The following is a 24,969-nucleotide window of genomic DNA, read 5'->3' as shown; positions in this document are numbered from 1 at the left end:
GGCGGCCGCGTTCGCCCGGCCCGAGGGAGCAGCGGCGGCACTCGCGCTTTTAAAGAGCGGGGCAACGTGCACGTGAGCGAGCACTTCCGCTGGTTAGTGGTTTGCTGTTATTCTCTTTCATGCTTATTCAGGTAAGACCACAGAGTTTTCAAAACAAGCAAGAAAGGTCAGGGTGTTTTCGGGCCTGGCCTGTTGTCCGACCTGCCCCCGGGGGCTCCGCTCTTACCAGAATGCTGTCACCGCTCTTGCACTCATTCTGCACAGGTAACTTCAGCAAACAAAAGCATGCTACTCCAAAGTCCCATGTATTAGGTTTTGTACACACAAACACACAGCCCAGAACATCCCACGTTCAGTTTCTACACCCAGTTCCCACGATCTCGTCGTGCACAGGGATGAGGAGAGCAGCTGGCGATGGCTACATCTCGGTGTTAATGGACACAGACCTTGCACAGGGCAGCCTGTCACTGATTTCAGTCCCAGCCCCGCTCGGCTTGCCCAGCCTGCTGGAGGAGCAGAGCTCGTACAAACAGGAGGAGCTGTAAAGAGACTGGATGCTTTTCATAGATTAAGTATCATTTTAGCTAACAAAAGCACAAGTAGCAATACAGGCTCTTAAGAGAAAAGTAAGGTATTTCAAATGATTGTAAAGCCATAACAAAGAACTGATGAGGTGGTTACTTACTACCAGTGTAACAAACGCACGGGTAGCTACGTGGCATAGGTACTGTATTGCTCAGGAGAGAGACTCCCCAGGTTTTTAAAAGGGAGAAGTGTTCTGCTCAAAGGCACAATGAAAACATTAACTCTAGTGGTGCAGGTCCTCTCCGGTATTCAAATTACTTTAAAAGTAAGATTTTTGGTAGACCTCACCACAACAACTCTTGGAAACAGATGATTGCAAAGGGTCCCACCTTAAGAGAATTAAAGAGCTTTCCATGCAGTTGCACCTGATTGTTACAAAACTTCAGCCGGGAGGCTTTAATGATGAAATGGCACCTGGCATGGGATGCTCCTGACTGGAGAAACAAACATTATTACCTTAATATGATGCCTTCCACCCCCATTTTTACTACAGGAAGTTTGTCTGGCTCCATGACATAAATGTAACATCTTGTGTTGCACAGAAGAGCAAGCGACCTCTTAGATCAGTTACATCCAGACATGACCACAATTTCCAGTTCAGTACTTCCTCTGGCAGCAGCATGAGCAAGGACGTAAAGGATGTAAGCAGTTACACCACGCTGCCCAGAATTGTCCCCCACAAGAGAAGTACGCATCGCGCGTATTTCTGGCTTACCAGCACATGCAAAAAGGAAAAACCACCCCACAAGCAAGCACACACACTCTCACCAGGTACATACGCTTACCTGCATCTAGGAGAAAGGGAAAACGCATAAAAGATTATTTATCAGAGAACGATGCCTCATGAAAATGCATTAAAACAAAGCAGAAGTTACTTTCAAAAGCCAATGCACATCGTAAGATTCTCTTTTATTTGTTGTATATAAAGAAGCATACATCATTCAGTTCTTTTAGGTACAACTCAAATGTTACGCTAACAAAACAGATCAATTCAGACATCCGTGAACGTGTCACAACAGGATTCATTACATTTTGCTCTGCTGGTATTGCACTTGGAATGGTTCTGAAGTAAGGCACAGTGAAAACAAAGTCATTTAGTGCTTCTACAGCAGATGTCTTTTAAAACACATGCTACATGACGTAAAGTACTTCTAGCTTATGTATATACACACGGGAAAAAAAAAGCATGCACTAGGGGATTTGGATTTCAACATATCTTGTTGTTTCATAATATACAAATAAAGTAGTTCAAAGATGTAAACAAATTGCATGCACATAAACTAGAGCAAAATCTTTAATACAGTATCTGAAAGCTATTATGCTTAAATAAAAAAATATAACTTAGTAGTACTCAGGTTTATGTGCCATTTTTGTCCTGTAGAGATTAAAAGCTTGGGGCTGGGGTCAGGAGGATTTCTCTGGTTTTGCTGTTGTTTCTGGTGTTTTGCGTTACACATTGGCAGCAGTACATTGGAAACAAAAAAGACAAATATGGCTTTTGCACAACAACGTATAATGAAAACACGAGCAAGCTCAGTTGCTTTGGGGGCCCAGCATCCTGCTAATTTCCAGGCAAGAACAGAACAAACAAAAACCAATACGATCTACGCTTTGAACAGGGAAAGCTATGCATTCCAAAAGACCTTTCTAAAGACATTTAAACTCTACAAAAAACAGACACTTGGTCAAGTGTAAACTCTTAAAAACTAAAGACAAAAGAATCTGAATGACTCAAGCTTTGCTTTCCACTTCAAATGCTACTGAACAGGTCTCTCCCCCAGCTGTGACAGCTGAAGTGCTATTAGATTGTCTTCAGAATTAACTCAATGCTAGGAGGGGGGTTGCTTATTTTCAAACTATTAGAAATTATGTAAATTAACTGCATAACTTTTGGTTTCACTTTATCTTTGGCATAGGATACACCATATTTCTAATTAAATACAGGACCACTCTACATTCCAACATACTATGCTGCAAAGGCACATTTGTTGCTGCCTGGGTGGCAAGGGAAGACTTCTTATTTTGCAAAGGCACGGTGCTTCGTGCGGCGTTCTGTCCCCGTCCCCCAAAGAGTGTTTAGCTAGACCAGGTACAGTTGTACGTAGCAGCTTCCCAGGAGCTGGCCGTTCTTCTCAGCCACTGCTTTCTTAGCTAGATCCAGGCTTGGAAAAGTCACCAAGGCCTCTCCGCTGGGCTGGCCACTGAAGTTGTAAAGCACGAGGATGGAATCTGCGTGGAGCTGCAACGGCACAGGAAGACAAAAGAAAAACCCATTCAGATCAGAGACCACACCTGGAAACGCAGTTTTTAATGCCGTGCATCTGGTTCACTCCACTCCTGTGTCTGCGGCAAAAAGATTCGGGATGCGAGACCGGGAAGGAGGAGAAGGACCACAGATTGAAAGAAGAATTCAACTTTTAGCTTGGCTTGGTGCAGAAGCTCTTATTCTGCTGGTGTGCTGAACAGAATGATGTAGACATAATTCCATGCAAAGATTTTGCTAGAGAAGTAATTCAGGTTAAAGACTGAAAAGAAAGACTTAGCTGTTAATAAAGAGCAAATGAGGTCCAGACATTCAGGGAATAAAAATTCTTCTACTATGTGGACTACTGGCCCAGTGACAAAGGCTATAAGCCATAGGAACACTCTCATGTAAGGTTTAAGAAATAAACTAGAGCTGTATGAGACTTGTGTTTTGGGAGGATGAGCTGAACTGAACACAGGCACACAGTGCAAGACAGACTGGTTGGTAGAACAAAGTAAAATTTGGTGCAGTCCAAATGTATTAAAGGAAGCTAGGAAAAAAGCAGGACAGCAAATGAGATTTAGCCATTGGAGCTGATTTACTTCGGAGAGCATTTGCCCCGTGAATTCTCAAAAGGCAGTTTCAGAAGGCCGTGTTGAAGGCAGCTGTCTCTGTCTGCCGTACGCTACCCCAGCCATCCTCATAACGTGCTGGAAGTCCTCCTAAGCTAAGCTGGAAAGCCCTGCTTATCAGATAGAGATGAATCTCAGTGAAGTTGCAAAACCAAATGTTGAAGGATCAAAAACGCAGCATACAAGACAAGTTTGTGGGAGAAATCAGTGCCAAACAAAACATATGGTCTGTGCTGGAAAATCAGCCAGTTTTATGAGTATTAACGCAATTCAAGTTCATGTCACGTATGTCCTCATGAGTTTAGAAAAGGTTAAAATATTTAAGAGTTTCACTTTTTGTAGAGTTTGTGTGTGGCCAGTATTACTGCAAGAAACAGACTTTTCAGTTACTACCAGTAGAAGTTTCTGATCAGCTTTATATTCAAACATATGAAAATAAAACAAGTACAGAGCTTCATTCACCCAAACACTTAGCAGGCAGTAAAAGTATTCTTAAGATATAAACATCAGTACACTTCAGAAACTAAAAGCATGTGCAAGACGGTTAGTACAGACTTCATATCATTTCTTCTCATAGAGCTAAGGTTAGTCAAGAAATAGCATGCAGAAAAAAATCAAAGACAATAAAACTTCATGTCTGAAGCCCAGTTTATGTTTGGAGATGATCTTGGTCTATTACAGAATAACACTGTGCTTACAGAGAACGTTGTACATAGTTTGGGTTGAGCTGCAGATCCAACCTGAAAGGTGGTCTGCTTTAAACCAGCTCTTCACTGTTAATCTATGTGGGATCAAGCCATTCAGCATCAGTCCTGAATGTAAGTTTAATATTGCTGAAAACACACGTAAAGCAGAGTTAGACCACTGCGCATAGAGGAGAGCTTTAAAAAGTAGTTTAAATAGCAGCATTGGTGTAATACCAGTGTAAGCATATTGAAATTCACATTATAAGAGTTGCATGGAAAGCAGAGAAGTCTACACATTCTGCAAACAACATGATTGAAAGCGTTAAATTAAACCCTTCTGTTTCATTTTAAGACACACTATGTTTAGGTTCTTATATACATTTAGAGATAGAAATGGATTTTCTTTATGTGTGTATATATATATATTTTTTAAAATATAGATTCAAATCCATACAAATCCTGTTTTCTGGACGCTTTGTTCTAGAGAGTGGTCTCTCTATGATACTGCTTGGGACTGCTTAGAATTCCGGATGAGCTGCTGCATTAACTGTTTCCTACTCAAAGACTGTTCCCGTCCCATCGCAGCAGAACGCTGTTGCTGATCTGGATTTCCAGTTCATCTCAGTAAAACAAGGCAGCGTGAACACGGAACGCGGGCAGTAGTGGCGGGTGCTGTGCGCAGCAGCAGACCGTGCGGCTCTATCCTGTCTTCTCCCCAGCACACCCAGCCGTATCCTGAGGAACCGGCGGATTTGACTACAATAGAGTTGATGGTGAGTATGCAAGGCAGCTTTGTCTATGAGGGTACTTGTACGGCAGCACAGGACTGGATTGCCATTTTTTGTACTCAAAGTTTGGTGGCGGTTTTTTGTTTGGTTGGTTTGGGGGTTTGGGTTTTGGTTTGGGTGGGGTTTTTTTGGTTTTTGTTTTAGAAAAACCATAGTAACTGATCAGTAGTGTTTTGAATGGAACACAACATCACTGGGAAGTCACGAACTCCACGTAGGTCACAACAAAATTTCTTTAAGAATTATACATTAGTGTCAAAGATGCAGGAAGTTTACCATTAGCAAATGTAGTTAGTTGCATTAGAAAGCCACTAAACCAAAGAAACCTCTCCTAAAAAAATAAATGTAATCGTTCATATTGCATTAGGGAGTTGAAGAAACAGACAAATTAGTCTCTAGACAGCTATATGATACAGGAGAGAGAAAGCCAGAGGTTTGGGAGCTTTGCACACACATTATGTGCTTTGGAGCCATAAAAATAAAATAAAATAAAGAATCATCATCTGCTATGCTAAAAATAAAAAAACGGGACTGGAAGCTTCAGATGAGAAACAAACACCAATAAACCCTTCCAGAAGTTTACCACAGCGTCTGAGCAGAACTGGGCGATCACACTACCTCCACCACTGCGATCCCATCACCTACAGATCACAATCAGCCTGCTTCCTTAGGTTAGTTCATCTCTTAATAGGAAAAAAGCAGAAAGATTAAAGCAAGGATCCCAACACAAGCTAAGAAGGGGAAAAAGCCATAAGCAAGAAATTCTGTATCAACAAGCCCTTCTTGCCCTTCCCATTCACCACCGCAGACCCACGTTCTGCTGGTTGCATCTTACCTTCTTCAGAAGTTACAAAGAGTTACAAACAGACCCACTCTTTCGGTGCTTGTAACACACTCCTTGCTTGATCGCTCAGCTGAATAAGGCCATTGTAGTCATCAGGTGCATACTACAGTACAAGTGTGATATATGATAATCAGCATGAGAGGGAACAGTTCTGGTACAGCAAGCCACACAGACCATCATTTGCAACCATAATTAAGAGCATCAGCTATAACAACTGGCAGGAGACAGTGAATTTGACAGATACTGTTCTTTATGCAAGATTTAAAAAATACATGAACTGAATTAGTGGCTGTAGAAAATAGATTTAAAGTACACGCATACGGGGAATACTCTAAACTGTGTATCTGAACTGTTCCTTATCACAGAAGGGAAGTAGTTCAGCCCGTGAAGCGCTCCTCCTTTCCTCCTGCTCACGAGACGGCGGCGTCAGGTAACAACACGCTTGGGTTCCCGTAACCACGCTGCCAGCAATGACCGAGCGGGGCAGCCAAGCCTCTTCCAGCATGCACGCTGGATGGGGGATTCAAAGAACAGTACGGATCTCATTCAGATATTTTATGCAGTCATGGAAATAAACTGCAGCTTCACTAGGGTACTGATGAATACTTTAGCTGCATATAATACTTGCATTGTATAGAATACACCAGTGTACTTACAGAGAATCAATGTCCTGGCATGAATGCACTTGAAAGATATAATAGCATTTATACTACCATAGTATATTTCCATACAGGAAAAGGAAAAACTATACAGTGTAACTGCACCATGATAAATTTGCACTAGAAGAATAGTAAAATAAAAATAGTGACTGTACAATACAGTCACAGCAATAAATTAAAACAAAAACCCCACATGTGGATCAGATCTAAAAAAATACTTGAGATCCTGACTCTGAGCAGTCATCATGCACATTATTGGAGGGCCTGGTACAAATATGAAATCTATAGTGAGAATATAGATTTGGGCAATCTGAACATTGGTTTGTATCTATCTCATAATCTTTCCAAATGACGTAGCCTGGAAAGGGAGTGAGCAATGTTGCAGGTGCTACAGAGAGCACTGCAGTGGCTCCTGTACTCTGGAAGACAAAATGTTCAGCGTAACCCAAGTTATAGAATATCTTTTAGTGGCAAGAAGAGTTTCCCATCTCCCCCAGCATGGCTGGTTTGCACTAACATCCCTGAGAACTGCCCAGTGCACACAATGTAGACATACTACGCTGACTTCCTTTGGTATTTCTATAATACGAAAAGTCTCCTGCCAGCTTAGGGAGAACAAAGTATGGTATTTGGGCATAGGGGACATATTGTATCCATCCAAGGTGAAGCTGAAAAGGAAATAAATCCATCACAGTATAGAACTTCACAGAGACAACAAGCAAGAGCCCAGAGAACGTAAAGGAAAAGAACCTCCCAGGATTTTCACTACGGAATTCTAGCCACCGTCACAGCTAGACCCACGCCATTAAGAAAAAGACAAATATAAGGAGTATTTTCTAGATAGTTTCTGCCAGGGCAACCAGACCGTGCAAATATTAGATTTATCATTTCCCAGACCTGCCCTTGAAACATATCTACAAAATGTAAGTTTACTCTTTGGAAGGAATGTCTCAAGATAGTACATACTTTAAATTATCAGTAGATGTACGGTAGGCAAAGATCCATATTCTCTTGTGAGGGACAGTGTTTAAAAGGTTACACTTGAAATGCATAAAACAATGTGGAAAACATAAAAGTGTGAAAACTACCCTGCACAGAAATGTCCAAGTTGGCAGAGCTCAGGCCTAGGCTTAAAGAAAGGAGGAAAAAGCAAATCAAAGTACCAAGCAATAGAAGCAACTTCTCATGACAGGGCAGGTAGGTAAGAGACTGCAGTTAATTAAAACACAAATTGTGGAACAGTGAGTTCACCAAACCTGGAGATTTCAAAAAGTAGTGCTGAAAATCAAGCTAGGAAATAAAGTGGGGGAAATCTTATTCCCTGTGAACGAAACAGAAACTACCTTAACTTGGCTGAGCAAGTACGCGATCGCAAGTACTTCTGATTCTGCCTGCGTTTCAGAACCCGTAAGAACAACCATATCCAGCCCTGCAGGACGAACAGCGTAAAGCCAAGGGTCAATCTATGGACTCATTGCTGAGCACGGGAACACTGTTTTGCTGGCTTCACCAACAATACATTAGGCCAAATTCTACTTCCATTTAGATTTGGAAAATACCACCTAGTGATTTAACCCCATGCTCACAGACAATGAAGAGGGGAGACCTTTTTCCTAGAATGACTGAATGAGAATGCAGAAATAAATTGCTTTATTGTCTGAATTTATCTTTTTGCCTCGAAGCAGCCATCAAGAAGTCCGGCTTTGTCTAATGAGGAAGATCACACAGAATACCACTGCTAAAGGAAGAGCTTCACTAGAAAAGTCGGCCTCAGATGTTAAGGACATGACGATGCGGTTCTCAACACACGCTCTGCTGCTACACTGACGTCTGCAGTGACCGAGGTGGGAGCTAGGGTCAAGAAAAGTGGGAACTAAATATGGAAACTAAGTATAGCATAAGGTGTGCATTCATAACCTAGCCCAGGAGAAGGCAGGAAACCAGAACCTTTGCAAGTGGTTAACAAGTAAGATTCGGGGGCCAACGATCAGTTCTATGGCAGGCTGCAGGAAGACTATGTGCATATGCTGTGAGAAAACACAGATGATTAGAACAGTTATATTGAATAGTGAAGAACAGTGTTTCCTGTCCCCTACATTCTTCTTGTTATCTCTCCTGTGACAGCTTGAGACATGTCTGTTAATAATGGCAAAATGATGTTTCCTGAAGGACGCGTTTCCCCACAGAATCAGCAATTTACCTTACAAGCTTAAAGTAAATACCTTTTTAGGTATTAACATTTGAAATGGCAGAGATATTTCAGCTCATGTATATTAAATAACACTGTATTATCATATTAAATAAGATATTACAATAGACTATAAAATACTAATAAATCATCGATGTATGTAAAAGAACGCCGACTCCTCTCTCCTAAAGGAGATGACCATTTCCGGCCAACAATGATTTGCAGTGCGGCAGCGTATCCCGGCCAATCTGCTGTGCTTAGTGCAGTGCAAAGCTTTCGAAGACCAGAGGAACCAGACGGACTTGCTGTGACAACAGAGGCAGTATACTACACTCCCTGTATGTGGGGGCTTTTCTTCCTCCCAAGCTATTTTATATCTTTCAGAAATACCTGCTAGGTTGAGGGGAATATGGGACTGTTTCTGTCCAGCTCTCAGGCTTTGGAAAAAAGTCAAGATACAGTAAGCCTGGAACATAAAATCAGATTTCATGGCTAGGGAACTGCAACCGTTGGCACAAGGGTCAGGAGAAAACCCCTAGTGTATAAGAATTGTACCTTAAGAGTGCAGATACAAGCACTAGCAACCACCTGAGTTTCCTGTGGAACAGACACCACCTGAAGGTTTTGTGGAACATATCGTGAAATATGTGATGCCTGTTCCCAAAAATACAGCTTGAAGATGGTGCCACTTCAGTCTGTTGCTCCAAGCACGGGAGGCAGCAAACAAACAGTAACCTCCGATCTACCAGTCCCCGTCTCACAGATGCTTTCTCCACACAGCCAACACTTCCAGGTGGAAGATACATTTCGGAATAAAGCAAAACAAACAGCATATGCTATTCTGAGTGCATGGGGGTGAGCCTATAATAGCCCATAATTTTGCCAGATGACTTCAAATATCAGTAAGTAGTAAATTCTTCCTCTACCACATCCTCTCTTTCCCTTCCCTGGTCAGAAAGTAGGCCCACAGACACAGGGTATCCCTCTCAGGCTACAAAGCATCAGATTTCAAAAGGAACCCATAGGAAACAGAGAATACTTCTTTGTTTAAGCATGCATTTCAGAGAAAAAAACCTAATCCCTAAAAAGTCAGTAACAATGAAGTCTGCTGTCCTGATACGAGAGAGAAATGTCGTTAATGCCCTTGGAATTCAGCCATCCATCCACTTCCCTTCACTTCCTTATTACTGCTTTAAGCACAAGCCACCCCCTGCCCCCACCGCCGAGCCTTGAATTCCAGGTCTCCGAAGACTTGGAGGATTAATATACTGCAAAAGCTCCTTTTAGCTGCAAATAAAAGGCACCTAAGCCTAGCACAGGTTTAAAGAATGGTATTTAACTTAAGCTTCTCTTACAGAAAAACGTGTACCATGCTCACACACAGCTTACCTAAATAGCCAGTTTGCTTTCCAAGGACTAATCCACACAGTCTTTTTCAGGCAGACATGAGTTCACTTTACATTCATGCCGAGCTCCAAGAATCTGGGCAGCTACTACTAAATGCGTGCTGAACGCTAGCTGAGAGGAGAGCTGTGAACTAGCTTTCGGTCCGCTGAGAGCACAGGGTGCAGTTAAATCAGAATAGCCGTTCTGTCAGTGTTAGCAGTAACCCTGCATTCTCATAAGGAGGAAAAAAAGTCACTATTTGGAGACTAGAAATATTTCTCATTGATTCATATAGTGGATAAAGAGTAAAATCCATAGACCATTTGGCCCGCAAACAAAGAAAAATACTTTTTGGTGAAAAATCTTTGTTCTGATATGCGGACAATTTCACATGAATCCATCAGTCAGCTGCTACGCCTGTCCCCTCCCCAGCTACCTGAGTGCTCCCGCTGCTGCACTGCAGTGCGACAGGCTCAAGGGGCACTGAGGAGCCTGTTGCGTGTCATTGCTACTTTTGCACCACTTCTTCCTCAAACTCTTCAGCACAGGATCTGAAATAGGAATTATTTTTCTTAATTCTACAGGATCCCTTCACAATCACATATTTTTTAAATTACAAGGGGAGTTTCCTGTAAATATCCATAGATCCCTTAGTTCAACGTAATACCCAAAGACCAGCATCTGCTGAGCAGCTGGTGTTTTGGCGCTTGTCAGAGCAGCCACTGACATGCCACGGTGCTGTCTGAATTGTGTCCCGGGGTTCTTTGCTATGGCCGTTTGGTGAGTTTTGGTTTTTAATATGAATTACTTACTGAATCAGGAAGTACTAATATCAGCTCTTTTGAAGATTACATTACACTAAGTACAATATTCTACAGAAAGGTGACGGGGAAAATGACCATCTCTGAGATTTACTATCAAAATTCTTGACAGGTTTCTCAAGATTGTTGAATGCAAGATATATTAAACACATGCAAGCTGGAAGGAACTTTCAACAACAAAACACGAGAAAGCAGAACTCCAAGAAGAACTCAAGCTGCTGAACCACTAAGCAAGAGGCTAATATTGATAAAATTAAATGAAAACTAAAGTGCTGATCCGCAGATATTTACAGTTTTTGTTATTAGAAGCATGTACTGATGTTGAGACCAGCTTGTTGAAGCCCATGATAAGCCAAGTCTATCTCCTAAGAGGCAGGTCTGGAATGAAAGGTGCATTCATTAAGTAGCACCATGTGCACACATGCAACGTACAGAGCCCATGAAGACGGGAGGAAGAAAACAGAAGAGAATGAAGCAAGAACTAAACCTTAAAACCTGTTCCTTTCAGACAAGGACAAACAAAGATAAATATCACCCTTCAATCTCAGCATCTCCGATCTGGTTCCCAGAATACCAACATCATTTAGTTATACAGAGATTAAAACCATGCCCAAACCACTAACCATTATTAGGGGCTCGCTTTATAAATGAGCAAAAGCATCGTGCAACAAATCCTTGGGCAGCCCCAGCAAGTGAAGAAGTAATGTGAGAGAGGAAAGGGGAGGAAAAAGAAGAAAGATCAGTTATTCCTCCAGAGACTTAACCTTGTCCCAGCACAGCAAGGCATCACCTCTTCTTTACCCCTAGAGAATGAGCGAGTATAAAACCAGCATTACCACACGCGGGATCCCGAGAACAATTCAAAATAATTCCTTGGCTCCTTTATAAGATATTGAACCCCATCTCATTTGGACAACATCTTCTAAAGAAATCAAAGAGGTGACCAATTTAATAACAGTAACTGATGATGACAGGAGGTTGCAGCACAAGAATATAAATAGTTTTCACCTTGTGCCAAAATTCCTATTCATTTGAAACATTTAGTTGCACAATATAAACACTATGAACGACTCTCCAAATGCAGAAACAAGGAAAAGGACAAATTCAGCATCAGACCCAAAGTCCAGATTCACTAAACTGAAGACTTAGTGGAACTCAGAGCTACTAAGCATTGTCACTGACCTGGTCCACCCACAGACAGGCTCAGGTCACGTTTCTCAATAATGCACTTACAGTTCTAGCTGAATTTCAAATTAGAAAACAGGTTTCCCCACTTAAGGTTTTAATACAGCCACCATTAATCCACCAAGAACTCCAGTCGGTTGAAAAACAAAAGGTAAAGTATAAATAGCTGAGCAATGGATGAAAGACTACTACTGTCCATCTGGAAATCGTGAAAGCAACAAGTAATGGAACTTGATTTAATCTCTGGAAATATCTGTCCTAAAATACAATGGCATTTAGTTTGTTTTTAATGTTTGTCAAGATTTATGACATTTTTTATAAGTTGACCTTCAATTTTTTCCATTGAAAAAACATGTGAAACTACTTTCAAAACAGAAATGTAACATTTGAGAAGAAGCCACAAGAGGCAGAGCACTGCATCCTCCAAATACTCAGTATATATTAGGCATCTCTTCTCAGCCTATGTTCATTTACATAGCAGACTTCTGGTTCTACACATTAAAGCCCATTGTCCTTTAAGAACATTAAAGGAACAACAACAACAAAAAAGAAAATACAAACCATTCAGGCATGGCACTTTAACTGCTGCTGTGCAGTGAAAAGAACCCATCTGCATCCTACCCTTTGGCAACACCACTGATACCCAACTTACAGAATTCTGCAGTATAGACATGCAAAAATTGGCTTTTCATACGCATTACTCAAACAGTGCTTTAAATCAGGTTTATGTCAGGGCTTCTGAATAGTACCATAAGGACAGAATTGGTATTTCTGTAAGCAATGCTATCCACACAAGTTAAATACTCACCAGAATATACCATATTCAATTATCTTTCCTTTTAGCAAATACATGATGACAAAAAGTTGGATATAGATAAAACATCCTCTGAGATGCAAGGCAGGAGACATGAAAAGACCCATTCCATGAATTCAAATAAGTGCTGCTGGAAAAAACACACTTGTACATGGTGCTTTTTTTTTTCAAATGTTCCTCAAGAAGATAAGTTTATGTGTGTTAGCTCACTGATAGAGCATTGAATCAGTACCTACTATAGCACGTAGAATGCTTGCTATCAGTACAAAGTGGTTTGGAGAATACAGATTTCCCTAGGTTGCAATGTAATGCAGTTTTAATGTTCCTGCGTGTAACCAAAATGATGAGTCCTTGAGAGACTGGCTGACAGATCTCTGCCTCTCCTTCTGTAAGCAAGTCACATCTAGGTCGCAGCATTTTGTACTTGAAATCTGCTCTCTGATTTTGACATTAAAGCCTTGAAGGTCACACACTGACCCTACCCAGGGTTCTCACCAAAACGTGCACAGGACTGAAAGCTTGTGGCAGCCTTCACCTGCCTTTGGCAGCCCCACTTACACTGAGGCTCGCTGCTCGCCAAACTCAAACCCTAACCCTAGGCAACACGTCACCGCTTTCAAGTTAGGATATGTTTGCTATACAAGAAATAAGGCAAATTGCACATTAAACTTTGGTCTGCCAGTTAAATATGGAACATTGAGCTTGCATACTCATTCAGCCATTTCCTAAAGCACCGACTTGCTCAGTTTGATCCCTACTGGTTATTATTCAGAGGTCCAAATACAGTATTCAAGGAGGGGGACTGCATACTAACCTGGTATCCCTGGAAGAAACTGAGTATTTCCTTCATTCCTGTGTTGTATGGCAAGCCCTGCATACGGACTAACGCTCCAGGCTGGGGCAGAATTGGACTGTGGGCGGCAGTGGCAGCAGCGGCTACAGCTCCTGGAGGAGCTGCAATATAGCCCACCGTGGTAGGGGACACTGGAGGGCTGAAAGAGAGAGGGGCAGAGTGGTTATCAAAGTCAATAACTGGTTTTAGTACTTGCAACAGGCAAGGATGGAACTGAGAATTTAAGTTTGAGAATAATCCCAAAAATTACAGAAAAAGAAGCAGGTCTGATGTGGCCTGTTTTGTGGGCTTTCATCATCTCTCTTCAGCATCTGATAATTTATTTTTAAAGAAAGAAGGGAAAGGAAAACAGCTAACATTTGTAGTTGAAAATAGAGAGTGGGACTTGTTATTTCACAGGGGAAGAGAAAAATAGTAGCTACAAATGACTTGTTTGAAGATTATTAAGAAAACCATAAAAAAAAATGCATGGGGGGAATCATAGTATGAAAAACAGACAAGGGCCCAAATCTGGCACCTCAAAGCCACAAAACAGTGAGCAAAGTATCATCTCTGGTCAGGGCCTGTCCAGCAGTTTACCAGATACTCAGACTAGTAAGTGTCAAAAGCATAGGAACTATCAGTGAACGCAGACTCAAGTGCCAGACTTCAGTGAGCCACGTTGATACCATTTGTGTGAGGAGAAAAGGTGGAGGTTTTCTGCTTTGCTTACCCACATAAAGTGTTCTTTGGTCTCACTGATATAAGAAACCAAACCTAGTACACACCTATGATGAATCTTTCAGTATAGAAACAGTATCGTAAGTCCAAGAACAAACTAAGCGTTGAGGGTAGAGGCATGTATTGACACAGCTTCTCGTTTGGCCACGAAACAGAACCGCCTTGATGACATTGCCCCAGTGCCAAAACCACTGTTAAATATTAGACCAACATTATCACAAGATTCAAACAGAACCTACAAAATAGCCAAACTTCATTACAAGGCCACAGAGAATCAGTTGAAATGGCTGCTGCCTCTGCTGATGAACATCAAGTTCCCAGGATTATCTGCACCAGGAGTACAAATTGAAGAGCTGTTCACAGTTTCCTGCTCCACTGACACTAAACATCAAGAGGAGCATCTAAGCCTAGGAGTTACCTGGGGTAGTAAGCTGTGTAATTCATGTAAAGCTGAGCAGTCTGAGCAGGGTAGTAGGTGACAGTTGGAGGAGCAGCCGCAGAGGCCTGGGGAGACCTGGTGGCTGGCAAGAGGGCTTGTGGCTGGTAAAGCGCTGCTGCTTCTGCTGGGATCACAGCTGCTGTTTGGAAAGCAGCATAAGTTGGTGGAGAAAGACCTAAGAACAAACCAGGACACAGCAACAAAAAACAATCAGAATTGAGATCTCTGCTATGGGAAAGGAATTATTCATCCCAATGTGATTAATGGCCATCTGGGCATGATTAATGAAGGCTTGTGCAAGACTGCTCTCTGGCTCTCCCCTGGAGACCCCTGCTGCATCACCATGAGTGACAACTGTGGCATTCAAAAGGAGCAACTGCTAAGAGTTCACAACTTCTAAAGCTGAGCAGCCTCGTTCATTTATAAATGGAGAGTAAGGAAGTTCAGATTTATTCGAAGAAAGCATAAAGCCATGTGCATGGAGCAAGCAGGCGTGCACACCAACACAGCCTCTGTTCTTTCTAACAGAAGTTGTACTCTGTGGGACACAAGTACCATCATATTCGCTACACACGGGTGTCCAACTGCTGACCAGGAGTCTTCATGTATAAGTCTCCTGCAACTTCAGAACGTATTTTTAGCATATAGCAAATGGAAAAAAGAAAGCCCTGCTCTGTCACTAGTCTGCTGCATCTGGATGAACAAATATCTCATTAGTACAGGAACAAAGCCTGGCTTGGTGTGCAGTCAAACTGTTTTGAATACGATTTTTAGCAGGGTTTTACTATTTTGCACATACATATTTCTATCTGTTAAGTGATCTGGTAGTGAGACTGATTAGAATGGTACTGTAAAGTTCCATTATAGTTCCACCATCAGATTCACTGTAATCTTCAGTAAAATAAAAATATAAAAATCCATCAAACTTCACCAGTCTATGGGCTGTTAGCATATCATCCCAGTGGGTGTTTTCCCTCAAAAAAAGCCCAAAGTGTGCCTTCTCAGCACCCTAAGGCAAGACAGCAAGAGCACTCATTGGCAGCTAGAATACAGAAAGTTTTCCCCCTTTTAAAAATCCCTCTAACTCCAGGGAGGTTTCACTACACGTAAGTCTACTGCAGAGCTCAGAGGAACAGTGCACCCATAAAAAGCAAAGTGTGCAACAATTTCACTGGCAAGGCGTTGCTGCCCTCTATTCCCCACCGGAAACACAATAAAAAATGCCTCTGATCAGTCCCATTATTGCCCAAAGGGAACAATTCCAATCTTGACGTGTATATAGATGGATGATTATTGATCACGGCAAAACCCAAGTCAAAAGGTGAAAGGCCACAAAGCTTCAGCACCTACCACATATCAGCCTTTAGCAGCAGAGAGCAGAAGAATTGCAGACTTACATGGTAACTTACATGGCGGTGGGGACAAGCCACTACGATTTAAAGTGCCACCCATTAAAACAAAGTTCATCTCCTCTCCTGAACACTGGAATACTTCCACGTAACGGTCCTTCATCATTTTTTTGTGACATTTTTGAGCCACCATAAAGGCTTTATCAGCAGATTTCATTTGGATAAAAGCATCACCTGATGGTCGTCCCTGGGGAAGCGGGGAAATAATCATCAGTAAATCTGTTATTAAAACACCCAGAGCACAAGTAATGCAGAAAGTACTGAGATTAAATGTCTACTGAAAGTCTGTGTTGTTCTTCCTCATCTGGCACCAATGACTAATAACAATTATTTTTAAGAGCAGAAAGGTATGACTCGTGTAACCAGTGCCCGGTTAACACAGCACAACTTCCATCTTCTGCAGGAAGAAATGAGGAATAATTTAACATGGAAACCATGTTCAGAGGCCTTTAATCCAAACACTGTTCAAAGCAGAGCTAACTTCCAAGTTACATCAGGCCACTCATGGCCTTTTCCACTTCAACTCCAAGCACCTCCAGGGGTGGACACTCCACAAAATCGCTGCAAACCTGTTTGAGTGCTCAACTAATTCTGCATTGTGATTTTTTTTTCCCCTTTTCACCTAATTGGAATTTTCCTTGATACGGTTCATTAATGCTGTCTCTTATTCTTTTGCTGTGAAGCTATCCCTATGATTATGTCATTACAATGTACCCAAAACACATTTTTAATTATCAACTTCCTTTTAAAGTCTGAGAAGTCTCTAATCAAGATGGCAGTTAGGAGTTCTCCCCCCCATATCACCCAAACAGCACAGGTCCCATGGAGCAAACTCTGGGGCTGCCAGAGCAGCCATCTAACACGAGACATTTCTGCCTTGTGTAACTCCAGCACTTGAGGAACACAAGCAGCTGTTCAAGCCGGCCTCCAGGATGAGGCTGCCATTGAAAGAACAAGCTTCCTCCTCCCCAGTCTTACGCACGCATCTGCAGAACGCAAAGCATGTGTGCATGTCGAAGGGGAGGAGAAATGGGAAGGAAGGAAAAGACCGGCAAACAGAACAGAGTATAAAACCGAAAGCAGAGCCAAGAACAGGTACGCTGCCCTGGCTTCTAACCCCGTCCAATAACTGGGAAGTTGATCCTCCCATGCAAAATGTTGTTACCTGTTGATTAAGGACCATGTGAACTCCATGGGGCTTGATATCACCTGTGGCGTCTCCCATGAATTCCAGGATGTCGTCGATGCCAGCAGTGTAAGGAAGGCCTCTGAGCCGGACGCAGTCCCGTATGCTGCCCGTGGCAATGGTGTAGGGCGAGGGTATGACAGGAATGATGGGAGTTGGGAGAGTGGGAATAAGAGGTGTTGACATATAGCGATTAAGTACCTGTTGGCAAAAAAGCACATTGACAGACTTACAAATCATCTGTTTGAGCACAAATCAATTCCACACATGTAAATAAACCCACTTCCAACATCAGAGTAAAAAACATGAAACCAAGTTATTGCAGATAGTTTCCTGTTAGTGTCAGGCATTTGGAAGTTTCATATTTAGAATTTGCTAAACTCGAACGACACACCTTTCTAATCTCAGTATAAAATGTTAAAAGCAGATTACAGCTCTTTTTAGAGTATCCCAAAAAGGAACATCTGAAAACCACATTTGTGCTAATAAACCAGTATTGTCATATACAATTCTTAGTTAAGTTAGGGTAAATTAAAGACAATCACTTTAAAAGAACTGAGACCTGAAATAACTAATAAGCAAAAACCCCAGCTCTAGTTCCTTCATAAAAACTGCCCAGTGAAATTAGGGTGGTTGTTTTGTAACTTGAGTGATCGTCTCCAGGTACAGGAGACCTTGAGCTGAACATCGCTGTGTGGTTTGGGAGTGGTTTTTAAACTCTTGGTTCATTCCCAAATGACAAAGGCGACATAACTTGCTGTCAGGGCCTACTGCTGAAAAGCATATTCAGCAATGATTATCGGAAGAAATACATTCCTCTGGAAGAGGAATCAAAGGAGAGGTTACCGAGCTCTAGCTTTGTCAATAATGATTCGGCTGAGGGAGTTTGTCTCAACAGATGCGTTTTTCAAGACTCTATAATACTTGTAGCACCTTTCAGTTCGGAAATCTCTCCCTCAGCTGTGGACAGAATATGGCAATTACTCCATATTAACGCTAAGTCGATGAGAGCTGGCTTTGCCTCTTGCAATTACTCAAACAAGTAACAACCAACATCTCTTGCTCAAGGAGCAAAAAAGTGAGGGTGTCACCCTACACGGCTGTCATAGGGGAAGTAATGACACGTTGGTAGAAGTTTTACCCAGGTCTCACTAACAAAAATGAGAGCAAAGACTTGGTCACTGTGGCAGAGTGGTTTTGTTCCTTAGAGGACTTGTTATGGCTTCATTCTCTGAGGAGCAGAACTGAGAATGAAGAAAACAAATCTCACCATGCCAATTCAACCAGTCTTCACAACCCCCGTGTCACTCTCGGCTGCTCTAATCTCCGTAACACAGTACCAAGGGTGCACGGCAGGTCTGCAAGTCTGGACGGCCTTTCCCTTGCCCCACTGCTTCTATGGAATAGACTTCTCACAGCACATAGGTTGAAAGAGTAACTGTACTAGGTTTTCATAGCCCGTGGTTATGCAAAGAGCAGATCAAATCTCATAACGGCTCCCTTTGACATTATCATTCTAGAAATACTTTGTGTCAGGCAGAAAATGCAGTATGCAATGTTTTTTTCACAGGCTTGCGGTTCTGGTGCCCAAATAAAGTGGTTTAAGAAGGTGAAAATAGGAACCGGTAAAGGATGGGGAAAAAAAGGAATTTATCATCTCAGGAAAACAAATATTTCACTTCATTTCAGCACAGATTAGATACATCCTGGCAATTATTCGTTTCCAACAAAGCAGTTGTAGGGAAAGCTGTTTTAATGCACGCAGATTTGCATTTAATACTGGAAGTTCTGTGCAAGAGCATCAGAAGTTAAAGACAAGACTGCAGATTTCCAAGTATTGCTACAATACTATCCATCTAGAACATTTTTCAATTATTTCTGTGATTTCAGTCAGCCTTTAAGTAGAAGAAAATTATCCAATGATTTTTACTTTACAATCTGAGGGATGTTAAGGAACCAAAAACCACTGGCAGTAAAAACCAAAACCCAATGCTGCGCAATCTTCCACGCTACTCAGGAAGCACACATGGCCCTGTCTGGAACCTGACATCTTCAATACCATGGACTGGCATGGCTGTCTACAGCAGACTTGCGTGCAAGTGTTAGAAGAAACGTTTTAACTGTTAGGTTTTGAGTCTCACGGCCAATAGTTACAACCTGCTGGACTTCCGCTGCCGTGCTCCTGAAGAGTTCAATGTAACGTTTTCCAAGGATTTCTTTGTGCTTCTTAAGTGCATTCTGGGCATATTCTTCACAGGAAAATAACACAAATGCATCTCCCGTGGGCCTGCCATCTGGGTACTTGACGAAGAGGAGTCCCTCCTTCCCTCCCGTGACCGGGCACTCCGGCCCCAGGAAGCCCAGGACGTCCTCGTGAGTGGCAGTGAAGGGAAGGCCTCTCATCCGGATGATAACTTGATTCTCCTTAGACAAGAACTGGGCCACTTCATTGGAGGTGCCTGGTAGAAGAAATAACAGCGTATGGTCATGCAGGTCACTTCATTCTATAGGGTGCAGGAACAGCAAAGCATTGTGAGCAATATAGGAAGATAAGTAGCTAGCAACAAACTCACAGAAAAACCGAGATACTTCTAACTCCCAGTAATCTATTTTGAAGCAAAACTCCCTTACCCTGAAAGTATTTCACATTTTAATGCAATTGGAACAAGGATGAGACTGGTGTGAACAGGGCGCACAGGTGCTTCCACTGCAAAGGCTCATCTTCCTCCCAGACAGCCAGACCGGGCTGTGAACAGCGCAGCCCAAACGCTCACAGCTCAAGTCCAACCACGTGAAACTAGAACTTGACAGGGTCAAGTGTTCTTGGAAGGCAAAACATGCAAAACTGCTTCGTTATCCGTTTGTGTCCTCAGCCAAGAAAAAACCAATAGTCAGAACTAGAACAGCACTCCCATGAACTCCAGTATGACACTGACTCCACAGTCACTTACCTCCTGCGATTTTTAAGAATTCTTCCCCAGTTGCTTTGTAAACCTTAAAGAGAAAAAGAAAAAACCACACATGAAAATTGGAACGTTCAACTCTAAAATGCACACGCTCTTCCACACGGCAGAGAATTACATTTTGGTACTTTGAGCAAAACAGAAGTGCATTTTGTGCTCATTTAAAACTGTAGTCTAAAATACGCAGGTTGCTCTCCAAGGCTTCGCTTCGAGTCACTACTTCTTACCTCAATGTATCTGCTGCCCATGTGATGCTTGTGTCTCTCCAGCGCGAGATCTCTCTGTTCGGAGTTGACAAACCGCACTAAAGCCTCCCCGTTCCTTCTTCCTTGAGCGTTCAGACAAAGAGCCACACCACCTCTGCAAGGTAACACCAGCAGAAGTCAGCTCAGCTTGAAACTTCCACGCACTTGACAAACAATTGTGTAAGAATAGCAGAGAAATCACACTTCAACATGGAGTTTACAGACTGAGAAAGAAATGGTTATTATGCACAACTTCATTTCATTTTTAGTGTAGCAAAATTATACTCATTTCAGTGAGATCCTGGATTTCAGGCTGTTCACCACTTTCTCAGCTTCCACCTCAGAGACGCTGATGTGAATTTCGTCATAACTCCGAATTAAAAAAAAATATATACTTTCTCAGTGTTGAGAATCTGGAATACATATTTAGTGACAGGTATGCTAAATGAAACTCAATCGACATGTATATACGCACGTACATACACAGAGGTGTACACTAATCAGTCACGTGGGTTTTTTCCAAACAGCACGTGGAGGGTTTGAATCTGGCCTGTTCAGGAGGTAGAGCAGAATCCTGACAAGCTGGCACAACATTAAAGCTTCTATTATATCTTGGACTCTGCTTTGATTAATGCAGTAGGAGTTTCTCCCTTTAGGTACTACCAATAAATGAATATATGTTGGTTTCCAATTGATAAGTCCCTTCTTCACAAACTTCAGAATTGTGTCGTGCACACCTAAGGCTGGTAAACCTGCTCAGTTATCGTGACTGTGGGGTGGAAGGGGGGAGGGTGAGGAAAGACAAGCGGGGACTCCAGTGGGGGTCACGAGGGATGTGTGTTCAAATATTAAAAGAATATGCTATTAAAGACAAAGCGATAAAGCAAGACCAATTCTTATTATCTTACTTGGCAATGTTGAGCCCTTTGAAAAATCGAGCAATATCCTGGTCTGAAGACTGCCACGGCAAACCTCTGGCGCGTATTACCGTCTCACTGTCCACCGCTTCAGATTTACTGCTGCACACAAGGGAAAAAAAATAAGAAGCCAAAGTCAGCGTTAACCTAGGTTTCCCATGATCTTATCCAATTTCAGTTTAAAACCCATTTAGCCTGTAAATGAGGAGTGTATTTGCTGTTAAAACTCTTCTAGTTCCATTACTCATTTCAATTCAAAAAAAGATAGCTGGGATAGTTCTTTTATATAGACAACACCTAGGATGCACCATGTTGTCACCACAAATTGAAGTAATAAGGAACTGGATTCATTTTCTTTGAAAGATTTAACAATCCAACACTGACAGGTACAAGGGAGTCCTCAATGTGACTACTACCTAGGCCTCGTGCTGAAGGTGTTTCACTCTGCAGTTACTGCAACCTATTGAAAACAAAGAACCACGCTGTTCCTTCTCTCCCTAAGCCCAATATGCAACACAGCACTCTGAACCTCTCTTGAGAAGCAGCTCGTAGGGTGCACAAGCCATTACCCTGTTGACTTAGGGAAAGTTCACAAATATTTCTTCACTGCTGGGTAAGATAAGTCAGCCGCGCTGCCGTGCAAAACAGCAGCTAGAGAACAAAGAGCATTTAACATGCAGTGACTTTAAAGAGACAGACTAAACTCCAGCATTCAACAATACCAGCTACAGCCTGTCCACATCAGGCTACTGAACACACCGTTATGTTCTCAGGAACCAAGCTGCTTCCGCTGTGACCATGCGGAACCATTCACAAGCTTTCCCTGCTGCAGACAAGACCCATCTTGGGCTGTAAACAACCGTGACAAGAGCACTTACCAAGGACCTGTTTCATACTTGTATTTCACAGTTTCAGGCTCAGTAAATACATGATCTGCAACGAAACAGGAAGTTTAAATGTGACCAGGGTCAGAGATTACTTCAGAATGACAGTGCCACTGCCAGTCCTTACGGAAAGAAAGATTTCAGCGTTTTGTATAAATGGGACACTTACTACAGCTTTCAGAGAGCATGCTGAAAATGATAGCCACCATGGTTTTCACTTGCCACACGCCAAAGTCCTCTTCTGTTTCATCCGTCCCTAAGCCTAGATCTAACCAGGTGGTTACAGAAAATAACAGACTGCACGATCATTTGTAAACGAGTCATAAGGCTTTCCTGATAGTAACACAGAACTGGCAATAACATTTACTGCTCTTAGCAGGGACACTTGACCATCAGGCAGTTGTCACTCTGCTCATAAACTGGTTAATATTCACTTTAGTAGCCAAAAGTCTGAAAACTATCGATAGTTTACATCATTTCAGTGTTAACAGTTTTTTAAAAAAAGTAGAACACATTTGTATCACTTCCACTATGAGAGAACTTTAACCACATTTAACCGGGCCACAAAAACCCTCCTAAAACATACAAAGTGTAGAGTGTTTTCATTTGGTTTCACATTTATCTTTCTTTTAAACTCGGTTCAGTCGGGATCATACAAGAGAACTATCGCTATTTGCAAACAGCAGAGGTTTGTGGGCCAGCTGGTGCTGAGGTGGCCTAGTGACAGCCAAGCCTTTCCTGCAAGATCAAGAGTCAGTGCAAGGGATGTTCTTCATTAGTGGACTTACAAATACAGTTTAGAACCCACTGTTGGACTCGAGTTGAAAGAAAAATACAAGCAGAGCTGCTCACCCCAAACACAATTAAGCAAACATTCCTTCCATTTTACCTGGGAGTTAAAGCCCACATCTCAGTTCGGAACAATGAAACCTGTAACGATCACAGAGACAGAACCCAAAGCAGCACAACTGATCCTGGTGTAAAAGCTGCAGCGAAAGGATACATTCTGCCATGCTCCTGATCGTCTGGTCTTTCACGGCGGCTGAATTAGGGTAGCAGGTGTGAAACTCTTTGCGCAGATCATAAAAGGAGTAGAAGCAGTCTGACAGCAGAAGGTTCTGCAAGGAAGGCAAAAAGTCTCTGTTGTACGCACCATCCCTTTAATTAACATCTTTGGACCGAACGAGGCAGTCTCGGCCATCACACAGTTGTGTGTCATCAGCTTGTCTATGATAGACCGCTTTACTTCCAATTCCACAGCCCTGCAGAATCAGATCTGCAGATGAGCAAAGGCAAATGGCTTCTGAGGGCAAACCTGTGCAGCAGGCGGGGTATTAAACAAAATACAAACCTAGGTTTTGCTGTACTAGAAATACTCCCATTCAGGAGACTTTTTTTTCTCTTTTCTGGCTACACTGAAAAGCAATATTGTACCAAAACTTTATAACAAAGTTTAAATTATTACTGTTACAGTGTACAAAATAGCTTTCAACAACTTAACACATTTATTCATTACTATTGTGTGTTGAATAAGAATTTCAATTATATAACATTATTAAACAAACTTTCCAGCAGCCCTTCACTCAGATGTCAGCTTATTTCACAAGGGATACAATAATTCTGGTCTAACTCACTACTTTCTCACACTCTCCAACTGTTTTGCTATATGAAAGTTTCACTTTGGTCTAAGCGAACAGCACCCACATTTGTAAATCAAAATTCTGAAGGGTCACGAGGCAATGCTGCTTAGACTGGCAGGAGGAGCAAGAGCCAGGGCTGAGGCTTCTTAACATTCAATGTGCAGGAAGAAACAAACTTTCAGAAATGAACAACTATTGAAGGAGAATATAAAAAAAGAAAAATCGTCAAGAAATGCAGTATTAGGAGACCCAGCACTCGATCAACTCCATTCCTTGATCTCGTTATGGACAACTAGTTCTTCCACAACATCAGTGTGGTTGCTTTAGTCCATTTGTTCAAGGGTGAAGCAGAAAGATTTACCCACATCCATATCGCAGGATGGCATGAAGAAAAAAAAGTACTCTAATGTTTGAAAGTTAAATATCATTCCTGTTTCCTTAATTGCTTCATCCCTACATAAACATGCGCTTTTCATAAAAAGTCACACTGTTATGTTTTAAATAACACAAATGCCAAACGAATATTTGCAGAAACTCAGCATGAGCCAATACCCTTATATAGAGACAGAAACCCCGCTGATCGGTCAGCAGCTCCCACTCCCGAGGCTCCTGCGCACACCAGCAGATCAAGGGCACCACAGCCTGCCCCGGGCACCACAGCAGACCAAGGGCACCACAGCAGACCAAGGGCACCACAGCCTGCCCTGGGCACCACAGCAGACCAAGGGCACCACAGCAGACCAAGGGCACCACAGCAGACCAAGGGCACCACCCCTGCCCTGGGCACCACAGCAGACCAAGGGCACCACAGCAGACCAAGGGCACCACCCCTGCCCTGGGCGCCACAGCAGACCAAGGGCACCAGAGCAGACCAAGGGCA

The 24,969-nt window shown here is 42.4% G+C and overlaps 1 protein-coding gene across 30 annotated transcripts in view; it reads right to left on the bottom strand.

Moving 5' to 3' along the window:
• Window positions 1–1,468: 1,468 nt before the first annotated feature.
• Window positions 1,469–24,969, bottom strand: part of ESRP2 (epithelial splicing regulatory protein 2) — a 97,574-nt gene continuing 74,073 nt past the window's right edge. For 27 of the 30 annotated variants that reach the window (XM_071814375.1, XM_071814369.1, XM_071814374.1 and 24 more), the window contains 12 exons: window positions 23,453–23,567; window positions 22,619–22,717; window positions 22,444–22,498; window positions 21,557–21,667; window positions 20,631–20,763; window positions 20,392–20,434; window positions 19,598–19,899; window positions 17,420–17,641; window positions 16,243–16,441; window positions 14,825–15,020; window positions 13,648–13,825; window positions 1,469–2,824 (listed from right to left, as the gene is read on the bottom strand). In XM_071814375.1, the coding sequence (XP_071670476.1) occupies window positions 2,666–2,824; window positions 13,648–13,825; window positions 14,825–15,020; window positions 16,243–16,441; window positions 17,420–17,641; window positions 19,598–19,899; window positions 20,392–20,434; window positions 20,631–20,763; window positions 21,557–21,667; window positions 22,444–22,498; window positions 22,619–22,717; window positions 23,453–23,567 (1,812 nt within the window). In that variant the 3' untranslated portion in view covers window positions 1,469–2,665. Of the gene's footprint in view, window positions 2,825–5,771; window positions 5,884–13,647; window positions 13,826–14,824; window positions 15,021–16,242; window positions 16,442–17,419; window positions 17,642–19,597; window positions 19,900–20,391; window positions 20,435–20,630; window positions 20,764–21,556; window positions 21,668–22,443; window positions 22,499–22,618; window positions 22,718–23,452; window positions 23,568–24,969 lie in introns of all 30 variants that reach the window. The other 3 variants (XM_071814393.1, XM_071814392.1, XM_071814391.1) reach the window with 3 other exon arrangements.

The sequence above is a fragment of the Patagioenas fasciata genome, chromosome 13, assembly GCF_037038585.1.
Source record: "Patagioenas fasciata isolate bPatFas1 chromosome 13, bPatFas1.hap1, whole genome shotgun sequence".
Taxonomy (NCBI): domain Eukaryota; kingdom Metazoa; phylum Chordata; class Aves; order Columbiformes; family Columbidae; genus Patagioenas; species Patagioenas fasciata.
The sequence above is the reverse complement of the archived record's forward strand: the minus strand, read 5'-3'. Positions and strand labels throughout refer to the sequence as shown.